This window comes from Sus scrofa, chromosome 8 (assembly GCF_000003025.6).
Source record: "Sus scrofa isolate TJ Tabasco breed Duroc chromosome 8, Sscrofa11.1, whole genome shotgun sequence".
Lineage (NCBI taxonomy): Eukaryota > Metazoa > Chordata > Mammalia > Artiodactyla > Suidae > Sus > Sus scrofa.
The window spans coordinates 19,200,720-19,215,394 of record NC_010450.4 but is presented as its reverse complement, the minus strand read 5'-3'; the positions used below and the strand labels follow the sequence as shown (position 1 = coordinate 19,215,394).

General features: G+C 43.9%; 1 protein-coding gene across 2 annotated transcripts in view; it reads right to left on the bottom strand.

Annotated features, from left to right (window-relative positions):
* Positions 1–14,433, bottom strand: part of PI4K2B (phosphatidylinositol 4-kinase type 2 beta) — a 37,385-nt gene extending 22,952 nt beyond the window's left edge. Inside the window, exons 1-4 of one of the 2 annotated variants that reach the window (XM_021101073.1) lie at positions 13,404–14,433; positions 3,700–3,836; positions 1,363–1,563; positions 357–488 (exon numbers count right to left, since the gene is read on the bottom strand). In XM_021101073.1, the coding sequence (XP_020956732.1) occupies positions 357–488; positions 1,363–1,563; positions 3,700–3,836; positions 13,404–14,043 (1,110 nt within the window). In that variant the 5' untranslated portion in view covers positions 14,044–14,433. The remainder of the gene's footprint in view (positions 1–356; positions 489–1,362; positions 1,564–3,699; positions 3,837–13,403) is intronic. The other variant, XM_021101072.1, reaches the window with a different exon arrangement.

The window sequence follows — 14,675 nt, the reverse complement described above, 5'->3', positions numbered from 1 at the left end:
GGAGAGTAAGGGACCTGCCCAAGTCTCAGAGCTAACTGGTGGAGAGGCTCAGAGTAAAACCTAGGTCTAACTCTCCTTCAGCCATTACCTTGTGAAGCCTTAGGTACAAGTTCCTCTTAGAAATTCCCGCACCCTCCAAACTGGGCTCGGCATCTTTCCACTATCCTCTCTAGGTTCCCTGCACTTAACTATCCCCAGAGCTTTCTCCCATCACACACAGATGGCTATAAGCTCTGAAAGAGAAGAGACCATTTTCACTCATACACTCAGAGCCCACAGCACAGCGCCCAGCACACAGAGCTCAGAGAACATGTGATGCTGCCCCCTAATACAGCCCATAACTGTAACTTACTTACCTTAGGAGGAAGTCCTACCCGATGAAATTTTCTACCTACTTTCGGCACTTTCTCCAAAGCATACTTTTTGCCCCGAGATTTTGCACGGTCAATTGCACTGTAGTTGAATGTCTCACTGACAAGCCAAACCACCTAAAAGGACAGCATTTAGAAAAGGGGCCATTAGAATCTGCACTGTAGTATTTCTACGCCCATACACCATGGAACTCACTCTAATGCTGTAAATTAGTGAAGTTTAATGCTATGCTAAATGCCCCAAGGAATCTAAAAAAGAAAAGGCTGAGGGACTTCGAAAAGTTGGTTAAATGGCACATGTGCATTTCTGTCTGAGAGAGGCAGCCTAAAATTGGCCAGTGGAAGAAAGCAGTAATAGTCTTGATATGTATAATTAGGAATGAAGATTTTTGAGGAAGTCTTCAAGTAAAAATGTAGAAAAGCCAAAAAGAAAAAGCAGCCTTCTGAGCCTATTAGTTAACTCTACCTTCGACAGATTCTCTAGATCCCAGATTTTTTTCTTTCTTTCTTTGTTTTTTTTTTTAGGGCTACACCCACAGCATATAGAGGTTCCCAGGCTAGGGGTCCAATTGGAGCTACAGCTGCTGGTCTACGCCAGAGCCACAGCAACGCAGGATCCAAGCCACGTCTGCGACCTACACCACAGGTCACGGATCCTGAACGCACTAAGTGAGGCCAGGGATTGAACCTGAGTCCTCGTCCTCTTGTGAGGTTCCTTAACCACTGAGCCACAACAGGAACGCCCTTTTTCTGCTTTCTAAAGGCTAGTTCTCTCTCCCATTTTTGTCAGCATCATCTCAGCTCAGATGCACAAGAGAGATTCCCTTGGACACTTGTGGATCTACACTGGAATCAATTTACGAGTCATTCGTGACTCTGGAGTACCAAAAACAGGGCTCAACTTTAGTCCGTGTCACTAGAAATATTACCAAAGTGTCCAAGGAGAAGTGGAGATTAGAAAGTACATGATTAAAAATGACTTCTCCCTTACCCTTGTTTTTGGTACAATGTCCAGATGAAGTTTTTCATCCACAAGGGAAGCGCCAGCCTCGGAAAGGTACCCCTGATTGGGAAGCAGGCAGCCTCTGCCAAAGCAGCAAGGGCAGCAGACCTTATGAACGTATTTGGTCCATTTTGGATTCAGCTGACCATAAGGCTCTTCCGATTTGGGTTTAAACACACCAATAATTTTCTATAAGAGAAAAAAAAAGTAGAAATTGTAATATACTTTTAATATAGAGAAATAATAATCCATAAAATGCATTCTAATCTTTTTCTATTTCTTCCCACCACAGATTTGGGTGTGATCCTTAACTATTAAGAGGTTTCATTCCAATCACAGTTTGCTACTCATTTTCATTTAACAATCTAAAATCAATAATCCTCTGGGCTACTGATTTTCAAACTGTGCTGAGAAATCCTAGGGAAGGTGAGAGAAGAGGGGAGGGCAGGGTTCTGAGATGCCCTGCCGCTTAACCAGATCCGCTGATTTCACCTGCTTTATGTTACTGGCCTTCCTACTTAAGAAGGGGTTCCACTGATTTTAAAATGTTTGAGAACCACTGACTTAGATCAAACAGGGCTTTTACTCAATACCTATCACATATCCAAATTCCATGAGTATTTACTGTCTACTTTCCCCAATTGATGTCCATCTAAAAGGGCAAGGACTTTCCTTGTTAGGGCTACAGCCCAAGTGCTCAGAACCACACCAGGCACACAGCAGGCATTCAACCACTTGTTAAGTGAATAAATCCAGTGACAAATAGTCATCTCTAAAATACAAAGGTGATGATAAGACAGTGATATCTACGCTGCCAGATTCTCTTACCCTAATCTTTTTTCAGTTAGTTTTTATGAACCGATTTTAAATAAATTCTATTCTCTTTAAAAAATTGCTCTATAATCATTATTATTGGTCTGATAAAATACCTTCATATTAAATTTAGAAGCGGAATCATCCTTAGATAAGAAATAAGAATCTTTATTATAAGTATATAATTGTCTTATAATGCAATAAAGTCTGAGTCACTGGTAAAATAGTCAATAAGAACAAATTATGAAGTAAAGCTTGGAAAAAAGATTGACATAACATATATATTTAAATCTCAAAAAAGACTATGTTTTAAAATATAACTTCAGTCTTTGCAAGAAAATATCTGGATGAAATTATAATCTTTTTTTCCTCCTGAAAATGAACTGCTGGCTATGCATCATCCAGAAAGCTTTTGGAAATAATACAGTTTTCTGAAAAATTCTAGATTAAGTGAAACAAAGTCCCCTATAAGCTTCTCTTTTCTGCCTAAGAATTATACTTTGGTTCATTTCACTTTGTCACATTCTGATGCCTTCAAACCTCAGACTGCCCAGGCTCCAATATAATCCTGGGAAAAATATTCTGAGGGTGAAAAAAAATCTTTGAAAAATTGCAAGCACTTTGGAAATGACACTAAAAAGGTTTTGAAAGTTTAAACTTCTACTCTGGTTACTGTAAGGTAAAGACTTAAAAATGAACAAATCTGTAGCTGATTGTATTCAATAAATACTTGAAGTCAAATATTATAATAATAAAACAGACTTAAAATGAATAGCTATTCTTTTTTTTTTTTTTTTTTTTTTTTTTTTTTTTTTTTTTTTTGTCTTTTTGCTATTTCTTGGGCCGCTCCCATGGCACATGGAGGTTCCCAGGCTAGGGGTCGAATCGGAGCTGTAGCCACCGGCCTACACCAGAGCCACAGCAACGCATGATCCGAGCCGAGTCTGCAACTACACCACAGCTCACGGCAACGCCAGATCCTTAACCCACTGAGCAAGGCCAGGGACCGAACCCGCAACCTCATGGTTCCTAGTCGGATTCGTTATCCACTGAGTCACGACGGGAACTCCGCTATTCTTTTTTTAATTTTTTTTTTTATTTTTAGGGCTGCGCCCAAGGCATATGGAGGTTCTCAGGCTAGGGGTCCAATCAGAGCTACAGCTTCCAGCCTACACCACAACCACAGCAACTCAGGATCCGAGCCACGTCTGCGAACTACACCACAGTGCATGGCAACGCCAGATCCTTCACCCAGTGAGTGAGGCCAGGGATCGAACCAACAGCCTCATCGTTCCTAGTCAGATTCATTTCCACTGCACCACGATGGGAACTCCTGAATAGCTATTCTTAAATAGTAGAGTGCTTTAGTTAAAAATAAACTGACCTTTATTTCTGAAAAGAAGGTGCAACCAGATTATTAGGAAAATATCTTCAGAAACTCACAACGACTTCACATTTAAATGAGTGTTTTCCAAAAATATGTTAGATACAGTAGGTCTGTGAAATTCTCACCCTCTTAGGATCCTTCACAAAGTAACTTCCACTTGAACCTTGAGAGATTCTTTCGGGAAAAACTCCAAATTCTATTGCCTGCTCTGCTTTCAATATAGTATCAGCAAATTCTGGATCATCCAAGAATGTATTCAGCTCTGAAGAACCAAAAATTATTGCATTTAGAAAATCAATGTAAACATTGAACAACAAGAAGAAGAAAGGCCAGCTATGATCGTAACATGGACCTGTAATACTGGATTAGGTTATTAGCACTGAGACATTTAGGTACAGAAAAACCTAAGTAAGTGCTGTATGGGCTGGTTGGATGCTCCTTTTTTTTTTTTTTTCCTCTAACCCTACTTCAAGCTTCAGGTAATGACATGGAAGACAAGATCTCCTATCTGAAATGATCGCACTAATACCTTATGTCACCTTGGTTTTGGTCTGCATCCTACCTCAGCCTCTGGCTGCAGCCTACCTCAGATCTGCAGTCACCAGACCCAAGACTTCCCATTTCAGGCACCTGCTATTTTCCTAGTTGACCCCCTCTGGTTCCCCAAGTCCACAAATTCTTCCATCCCACTAAGACCTTCAAAACACTGAACTACCATAAACTGTTCAAGGGTTCTCACCCCTTCATGTCCCTGCTTCCCTGCCTGGCCAGCCTAAATTATAGGTCATCATCACAAAACCACCCTCTTCCTTCCAACCCCTCATCATGGTTACCTGGAAATAGCCCAATCCTGGTTTAACTCAACTGTCTGCTGACTATGCCCTTGCCCAGACAGCTGAACTTGACTGGATACACACAGTGCCTGATGGCTCCCTAAATCCATCGCAAACCTCAGAAGGACGTTTTATGCTGCCTGGAAAGCATACTACATCCCTGTTAGACACTGAATGTTTGTGTCCCTCTGAAATATGTGAAAGCCTTAACCCCCAATGTGATCATGTGGGGAGTGGGATCCTTGGGAGGTAATTGGGTTTCATGAGGCCATGAGGGTGGGGACCCCATGATGGGATTAGGCCATAGGAGGACACGGTGAGAAGGCTGCCATCTGCAGGCCAAGAAGAGCGCCTTTCCCAAGAACCTGACCACGTGGGCGCCCTGACCTTGGACTTCCCAGCCTCCAGAACTGTGAGAAGTAAATGTCTGTTGTTTGAAGCCACCCAGGCTAGGGTATTTCCTTATAGCAACCTGAACTAGGCCAACTCCCCCAAACACAGACTCCTCCAATCTCTGGACGACTCTCTCACACCCTCTCCTCTCCTCAAATTCCCAACACCTCTTTCCTCTCGCAGATGGTCAGCATCCTATTTCAAGAAGAGAAGCACGCAGAGAGAACCATCGTCAGCTCTCAGCACCGTATCTACCCATCCACATTCTGTCTTCCACCTGTCGCTACAGAGGAACCCTCCCAGCGCTAAGGTCAACTCCACTTTGGACCCTACATCTGTCTCTTCCTGACTCCTCCCGGACGTTTCTTCAGCGATTCTTTCCCATGTCAGTATTTCCCTCTTTACTGGATCATTTCCACCACCCACAAGCTTGCTGTAATCGTCCCCATCTTAAAGCAAAGCTCTTTTTGCCCCCAAGTCCCCTAGACACTCCCTCATTTCCGTGCTCCCTTTAATAGCAGACAGGCTATAATTATATTTGCTATGTCCTCTTTTTCTTCTCCCACCCTCTTTTTTTTTTTTTTTTTTGTCTTTTTGCCATTTCTTGGGCTGCTCCCACGGCATATGGAGGTTCCCAGGCTAGGGGTCGAATCGGAGCTGTAGCCACTGGCCTACGCCAGAGCTACAGCAACGCGGGATCCAAGTCGCGTCTGCGACCTACACCACAGCTCGCGGCAATGCCGGATCCTCAACCCACTGAGCAAGGCCAGGGATCGAACCCGCAACCTCATGGTTCCCAGTCGGATTCGTTAACCACTGCGCCACGACGGGAACTCCTCTCCCATCCTCTTTTGAACCCACTTCAATCACGCTTCTGACCTGACCACTCCGTTGATATAATTTTTTGTCAGGGTACACAGTGACTGTCACATTGCTAAATCCAACCATGAAGCTTTCATTCCTTGATCCACGCCACCATTTCACCCTGTTGGTCCCTCCTTCTCCCTAAAAACACTTTCTTCACTTGGCTTCCAAGTGGCCACGTCTCCAGGTTGTGTCATTTCACTGGCTCCTCTTCTTCAGGCTCTACGGGCTCGTTCTCATCTCCCTGACCACGTAACTTTGGAATGCCCCGGTTCCGTTCATGGTCCTCTTCTCTGCCACATCAGCACTCATGATCCCCAGATCTGTATCTCAAGCCTAGACTCTGCCCTCAACCCCAGACTACTGTACGGAGCACGTCCACTTGGATGTTTTGTAAACAGCTCAAACTTCACTGCCCCAAACTCAACACCTCACTTTCTCTCCATTGTTTCACTCCCAGTACCCCCTAGTTCAGTTACTGGCGACTCTAAATCTTCTAGTTGCTCTTGTCAAAAACCTTGGAATCATCCATGATCTCATACTCTCACCTGCCACATCCATCGGCAAGTTGTGCGGCTCCACCATAAATAAATATCCAGACTCCAACCACCTTTTCCCACCTCCATTCCTTCCGCGTGATTCAAGTCACTATCGACCCCTGCCTAGGCTGTTACAAGAGTCTAACTAGTCTGCGCCCTGTAGGCAACCATGTCCTCCCGGAACTCAACAGAGAAGCTAGAGTAATCCTCTTAGAACAAGATCAGGTTACATCACTCCCCTTGGCTCACAACAGCCGGGGGGATCTCAGTCTCATTCAAAGAAGTCCCAAGTTCTTTATCTTGGCCCTCAAGACCCTACCCAGTCTCCACTCACCTCCACTTTATTTTTCTTGTTAGCACTTATCACCTAACATATAACTTATTTATGGTGTGAGCTCCAAGAAGACAAGCATTTCTTTCACTGCTGTATGCCCAGAACTTTTACATTTCCTGGAACATAAGAGGCACTCAATAAACACATGTAGAATTAAAAATGACACATTTAAAGTGGTAGACAAGCCAAAAATTATTCACATTTTACTGCGAAAGCATTTAGATGCTACAACATGCATTTAAACTTATAAAAATGCAAACCGTAAACTTTCCTTAAAATTTGCCTTAGTTCACACACAAATACAACTATTTACTAGTTTTCAGAAGTTTGTGCTGAGAAAAATATTACCAAGAAGGCTTTTCAGCATGTTTAACCTACTTAAAAGAATAAATAACCCAAGTACTTTGGTCATGTCTATGCAACTGATATGCCCATTTCCAAATCATTATTATCTCTTCCATGAAAATTCTTAAGAACGAAGGGAGAAACTTGGTCTTGTTCACTGTGTATCCCTAGCACCTGGAAGAGGGACTGGCATTTAGTGGGTTCTTAACATTTAAATGAATAAATGAAGTGTTACTGACGTGGCAGAATGTGCTAACAATCATTATCATGAGTCAAATGATATTTCTTCTAGGTCGGGGCTCTTAGCAACAAGAAAGAACTGGAAAAGTTATTTATTTCAACTTTGCTCTCAGAACTAATATCCTTTCCATAATATATCACCAGCAGGGGGTCTTTAAACACTTGCAAAGAGAGATCACTCCTTTTTTTGGTGCTTTGTTGACTTGGTTGAAAACAAATATAAACTTCTTTTTCAGAAATAGGTCTCCTATAGTTTCACCCTATGTCCTAGCCCTGCCATCTGGAGCAGAACAAAAGTCTATGGACTCCTCCCTTCCCTGGGACAGCCCTTCAAAGAGCTGAAGATCAGTTCACCTTCCCCTGAGTCTTCTTTATTCTCCATCTCCTTCCACATGGAAGTGTTTTCAGGCTGTTTAACATCTGAGTTGCACCTCTGTTTCATGTCTCAGTTTTTCAATGTGCCTTCTTAAAACACGGTCTCCAGAATCAGTGCCCTTCTGCAGAGAATAGAGACATCTCTGGACGCTATACCCAGATAAGAAGCACTCCCGTAGTACATCCGTTGTTTACTGCTGACGTGCTACTGATTCATGTTGAAATGGCTAAACTCATGGACCACTCTTGGTCTCTCCCATCCTGCACTTGGGCGGTTCTTTTGGAAACTGTGTGCAGACTTTGACATGACCCCGAGATGTTATCAAACTGCTTTATGAGTTGAGCTTTATGAGTTCATCATAGAACCTGCCTGCCTTTGTTACTCTCTTGGAGCCCAGGACCATACTCTGAAAACTTAATTCAGCTTCCACCCAAATCAGATCAGAACCATTCCTATAAAATCAGCCAGGATGTTTCTCGACCCCTTTTTCTTTAACTTATTCCTTTCTGAACAATTCTTTTAGACAAATGAGGTTATCTTGCGACACGAAAGCTCATATTCTTTGAAGATGGCCTGGATTTACTATCACAATCCAGAAAGGCACTTAAAAGACAACTGGTCCTACCTAATTACTGCCAGGAAGGAAAAAAAAAAAAAAAAGACTCAATATCAACTATTCTAAAATTCAGTTATTTTTCAGTAGATAATTTTTCTGACTCATACTTCACCATTACATTCTACAACGTTCTTCATTTTAGTTGCTTAAATGTACATTTAGCAGTGAGTTTAACTTGGAGAACACATCCTAACGTTACGCCACTTGAGGACGCATGTGCCACGGAGATTTGAAGGTTTGCTGTCTTTGGTTTGATTTTTAATAGCTTAGAGGCTTAATCAGCTGTACTAAACATTTTTTCAGTTAAAATACGTTGACTGCTTTTATGAGATGAACTGAGATTTTTGTCCCTGTATCAAAACACATTTGAATTTTCTGAGGAGAATCTCGTTCTACCTCTGCATACTCCCTTTGGGACTCCTCTGAAGAGAAGTGGTGTCCGAGCCGAGTTCCAGTGCTTTTCCAGACTTCCCAGGAGGTCCAGCCCACCCTCTGAAACTTTGCCCACCCAGTTCCGATGTACATGCCAAGCTGCCTCCCTACAGCTAAGTCTTATCGATCCTTCGACTCCACCTGATCGCTGTGACAAAATGATCTAAGTTCCAGGAGGCCAGAGATCTTTGTTTTGTCCTTTGATAGAGGCCAAGTGCTTAAAACTGTGCCTGGCACAAGGTAGGCCCCCAATAAATCTGAGAATTATTTATTAACAAGCCCTTAACCACACTCAAGGGTTAGGCTGATCCTCTGGTAAGGAGAAATTGAAAATCAGAGTTCCCTGGGGGTCTAGCGGTTAGGATGTGGTGTTTTCACCACTTTGGCTTGGGCTCAATCCCTGGTCTGGGAACTGCAATCTCTTATAAAGCTGCTGCACACAGCAGCCAAAAAAACAAAAAAGGATTACGAGAACCCATTACGTAACTTTTATATTTAGTTTTAAATAAGTATGCATGGTAACTTATCAAGTTCTCATTTTTAGTATATATCAAAATGAACTCTTTCTCACCTAAGGGCTGGGACTATTTCTGACCCACTGGCCGGAATATTTTCTAAAGAGTAGCTGTCTCACAAGTGTGCTGATCTGAACTTCACCAAGTGTACTTCACCAAGTATCAAGTTGGAGGCCAATGCGTCCTGGCCCCTAAACCCAGGGCTTGGCTTGATGGAACCCTCAGCTTTCCCCATCCAGGCACATATATGCTCTGTTAGAGCTGTTCGTTTGAACTGACTGTTTCCTCCGTTAGGTTATAAGGTTCTGTAGGGACAAGGCTGGTGACTGGCCATCCATGTGCTATCTGGCCACCACTGTTTCCCCAAGGCCTCGATTTCCACGGGCACCTCAGAGGCGCTGAAACATGTGCTGAATGATGGACCTCTGCAATAAATGGAAAACAGAGAATAAGGGTGCTCCAATTACTGCTTGAGGAGCATCTCCAGCACACAGCTGCCCACTGCCTCTCAGAAGCTCGGCTGGGGAGCACGGTCAAGACCCTCGGGACAGCTACTCTTCTAATACCTCCCTTTCTAGATTAAACCAGAGGATCAGCTTCTCGAATCTAGCCCCCCCCCCCCAATGCTGACAGCATTACCCACTAGAAGTACTTCTACTGAAACAAACTCCAGGAAAGTGGTAAGAAACACTCCTAGGAAATTCATTGCTTTTATTACAAAGATGTTTCACAGCACAGAGTCTCTTCTCCAAGAGAAGGCACGATGGGTTTTCTTTTCTTTTTTTTTTTTTTTGTCAGTTTTGTTTTGGTTCAAATAGCCTGTTGTAACTTTACGGACACCGTGATTGTGTTTCTCTCCGGCTGGCTGCTCAGTAATGTTTAAAGTGAAATCTGTGCTCTGCCTGCATTGAGTGTGACGTGCGCTTTGTGTATTCCTTTTCCAGCCTCTGTCAAGTTTATTTCATTACCTTTATTTCCCATTCTCATCTTCCTCCTTTATTCTTAGATGATTTTATTTGGTTTGCACATTCATAAGCCACCAGGAATCATTAAGCAGTTTATAAATACACACTTTCTCTTACTTTGTAGCTCTCAGTGAATTCTAATGCCATTCTCTAATTGTTAGGCTCTCCAACAAAATTGAACAGTGCTCCTGGTTTTGTATTAACTGGGACCTTGAAGAGTCACTTCACCTCTCAGTGCTTCCTTAAAATGAGAATAAAACACTGTGCTGACATCAGGAGTTCCTATCATGGCGCAGCAGAAACGAATCCGACCGGGAACCATGAGGTTGCGGGTTCGATCCCTGGCCTTGTTCGGTGGGTTAAGGATCCGGTGTTGCTGTGAGCTGTGGTGTAGGTCCAGATTTGGCTCGGATCCCACGTTGCTGTGGCTCTGGCGTAGGCCGGCGGCTACAGCTCCAATTCGACCCCTAACCTAGGAACCTCCATATGCCACGGGAGCGGCCCAAGAAAAAACAAAAAAAAAAAAACAAACAAAAAATTGTGCTGACATCATAGGGCAGGTTATAATAAATATGTGTGAAGCACATGGAACTATGCCCTGCACATATTAACTGTTTTGTGGCTATTAACTGTTATCATCTTTACTACTCTCCAACTCACTGATTAAAACGACAACCAGAACAAGGACTATGCCACTAATCATTCTTTGACATTGATTCAACAACGCCATGGCTTATGCCGGTTCTAGACTTTGTCACATGCCTTGTTCAAGTAAAGATAACAGACATATGACATTCTTCCACTGGCTAAAGTACAGAAAGCTCCTGTTTACATAAACGTAAGGGCTAAGCATTATTAAATGATGTTACAATCATTGGAAAGGCAAGAATTTCTTGGAACTGGAGAGGTGGCTTCATGGAAATCGGATGGCAAAGGCCAAAGTAAGTTAATGAACTCATTAAAAATTAAACTTAATCATCTAATTACTGATACATTTTGAAATTTTAAAAATATTTTTAACAGTTCAAAAAAATTTGTCTTTTTAGGGCCACACCCGTGGCACATGGAAGTTCCCAGCTAGGAGTCGAATCGGAACTGTAGCTGCCGAACTACACCACAGCCACAGCAACTGAGGATCCAAGCCACATCTGCGACCTACACCACAACTCCTCACAATGCCGGATCCTTAACCCACTGAGCGAGGCCAGGGATCGAACCTGCATCCTCTTGGTTACTAGTCAGATTCCTTTCCGCTAAGCCATGATGGGAACTCCTCAAAACTATTTTAAAATCCATTAAAAATAAGCCTTCCTGGAATTCCTGCCCTGGTGCAGGGGGTTAAGAATCCAACTGCATCGACTCAGGTGCAGGGTGCAGGCTGGATCCCTGGCCCAGTGCAGTGTATTAAAGTGTTGCCGAAGCTGCAGCTCGGATTCAATCCCTGTCCCTGGAACTTCTATACACCATGGCTTAAGGCCAAAAAAAAAAAAAAAAAAAAAAAAAAAAAAAAAAAAAAAAAGAGAGAGATCTCCATATAAGTAAACAAAAGTTAACAATTATTTTATAACATTTCTATAGAAAAATGGAGAAAGTACAGGACATGAAAGAACTAGGCTCAGTCCCACTTTTCCACTTCCTGATTCTTGACTCTGCCTTACCTCTGAAGTTCTATCAACTACTCATCATTACAGTTTTAATTTATTTGCGATCCTCACACCTAGCATGAAGGTCAATAACAGTAACCTGCTTTGCTTTGTGAGAATTAATAAAGTATACACAAAAAAAGACCTCAGCGAACTGTAAACTGTGATATAAGTTATTACCACTTTAAAAGGCTGTTACTCTCTTTAATAATCCATTTGAATTCAAATATTATATTCTATCCCCACTTTTACTTTTTTTGGGCCTTAATATCATGTGTTTACAGAGCTCACTTTCATAAAATAAACATACTTTCAAGATTTTAGGCTGTTTAAAAATCTAGTTACACAGGTAACTTCGAGGTAGAGAAAGGCAAACCAGCCACCACAAATCTTAGTTACTCTACAGACTGGACTCTAGGGAATACACACCCAGATTATGTACTTGGGTGAATGTGGATCCATTGGTGATCTAGTTCCAACCTCATGTTTGCTTTTTTCTGTTTAATGCGGTACTGTCAATGCATCCAATAGCTAACATAATCATAGCTAGCTGACCTGGATGTTAGACTGGTTTGCTAAAGCTTTATTCATCAAAGTCTGCTTCCCTTGTGACTCTCCAATGTACTCTGCAATGTTTGACCTTAAGTTCACCTACAACTCGAATAACTAGTCTATCCAAAATTCTTTGAACTGTAGAAGGTCCATTAGCGCACTAATAGCAAGACATGCAAAATTTAATGACTCTAGGAAAATGAAGCCACATTACTGAAAACCACATTTTCTGTGCTTTTTCAAGCTGTCACAAACAGAGTGATACCCAAGGTGCAATGAAACATCATTTAAAACATCCTTACTGCCTGAAAGTAGGCGTTTTCATGACCACTTTACAAACTAGCCTGTAGTCTATTCTATTTCACTATCAAATTAGCCTAATTCGACTCGACCATGCCAAAAACCTCGATTTATCAACATCCATGCCTGCAGCCGCGTGCCTACCTTGTACTACCTTTCAACGTCACTTCAACCACCCACTCTTTCACCTGGGGCTGTCAGGCTGCTTCACTGTGAAAATAAAGGCTTTTCTTTCTCTTTTAAAAGTATAAAAATAGAAATGACTCAAGAAAGAAAACTTTGCGAGAGAGCAGGTACAGATATTCAACTGCCTCTGCCCTCTAACGTCACAATAACAGTATTTAATTAAAAAGTCTTTGCAACGTGTCCCAAGAACAACCGGATATTCTCTCTCTCCCCTCCTCTCTCCCCCTCTCGGCTGTCATCCACCTGGCAAATTCACAACTTTCTCGATAGTTCAGGGTACTTAATCCAAAACTCAAGTCCAAACTTGCGCAAACAACTTACGTCATTTTAAAGAGTTAAGTTTTCCTGTCCGATTCCCAAAGTTTAGTTTCACTCTTAGCGGAGGCCTCAAGGACCAGAGTTTAATGACAACCCTGAGCCTTAGGTGAAACAGTCAACAGCCCCTGGAAAAGGTGAGAGTAAACGGGGAAGCAGGAGAGAAAGGCGAGGTGTCCGAGGTGTGACCGGCGGCCCGCCCCTCGGCCTGAGCACCGGAGGGGACGCCTGGCCGACAGCCTCTCCCACTAGGCAAGGGCTAGCAAGAGACAGAAAGACGATGGGGACAGGGACCCCGAGGAGGGACGTGGATGGGGGCTGAGCGGCGGCGGTGACAAGCGCTCTGGGAGAGCGCGGGAGAAGAGAAGAGCTGGATCGCACCTGAACCCAAGGAGCGGTGCCGGTCCCGGTGAGTGGGCGAGCTCCGGTGGCGCCCCAAACCCAGGGATGGGGAGAGAGACGCATCCCGGGGCTGGAGCAGCAGTTCCTGGTCGCCAGCTTGGCCAGCGGAGGCCGCACCCTCCTCCTCGGCAGCCTTCACCAGCCTCACGGCGCTCCCCGGAGCGCCCTTCGGCGGCTGGGCCAAGACGATCCGGGGCAGCAGCGGCTCCCGCTCCTCGTCCTCCTCCTCCTCCAGGCTCCCGCTGCCCGCGGACGCCGGCCGCCCGGGCTCGGAGGGCTCCGCCATGGCCTCTCTCTGTGCCTTCCGCGCAGAGCCCGGCTCAGAGGGGCAAGGCACCCGGGTCTGGCCTCGGCATCGCTGGGTACCGGCGTCGTTCGGTCCAACCCAGGGGACCTCACAAGCGTGCTGACCCTCTCGGCGCCCGCAGGACAGTTGCCCCGCCTGGCCACTGGCCGCGCCCCACTGCGCGCCAAGCACGCGCCTGCGCGGAAGGACCAGGGCGGCTGGGGCTGGGGGCGGTGCTTTGGTCGTGGGGCGGGGTCGCCACCTGCCTCCAGGGCCCGGAAAGAAACCTGGCTGAGGTCTCGCCGGGTTGAGCTCTGCGGACGAAGGTAACATTTTTGCAGAGGTGCTTCTCCCAACCCAAATGGATCTCTCCCTCCCTGCAGAATTCTGTCATAGAGTTTAGCACAATCTACACCTACATACTTCTAGGTAACATGTTGCCAGCACTAGAAGTCCATGAGCCAGGACGTTGTCATTTGTTTCAAACATTCTTGATATTGGTAGCTTGCATTTTCTCGTTTTCTTTCTGACTAATCTAGCTACAAGTTTATACTAATTTTTAATCTTTTCAAAAAGCCATCTTATTGATGATCTGTTCTCCACTGGTTTTTGCTCATTATTTTCTTCTTTCTACTTAATTAGGACTTGATTTCCTCTTATTTTTGTAGTTGCTTAGAATGAAAGATTACATTATTGATTCTGGACTTTACTATGTTTTAATTTTTTTTAGCTGAAGTATAGTTGATAGGGTTTTAATAGTTTTCTTGTTTTGGTTTGGTTTAGTTTTGGCCATGCCCGCAGTGCGTGGAAGTTCCTGGGCCAGGGATGGAACCTGAGCCACAGCAGTAACCAGAGTCATAGCAGTGAAAACATCAGATCCTTAACCTGCTGAGCCCCCAGGGAGCTCTGTATTTTTTTTTAATATAAGCATTTATAGCTATGCATTTCCCTCTAAGCACTGCTTT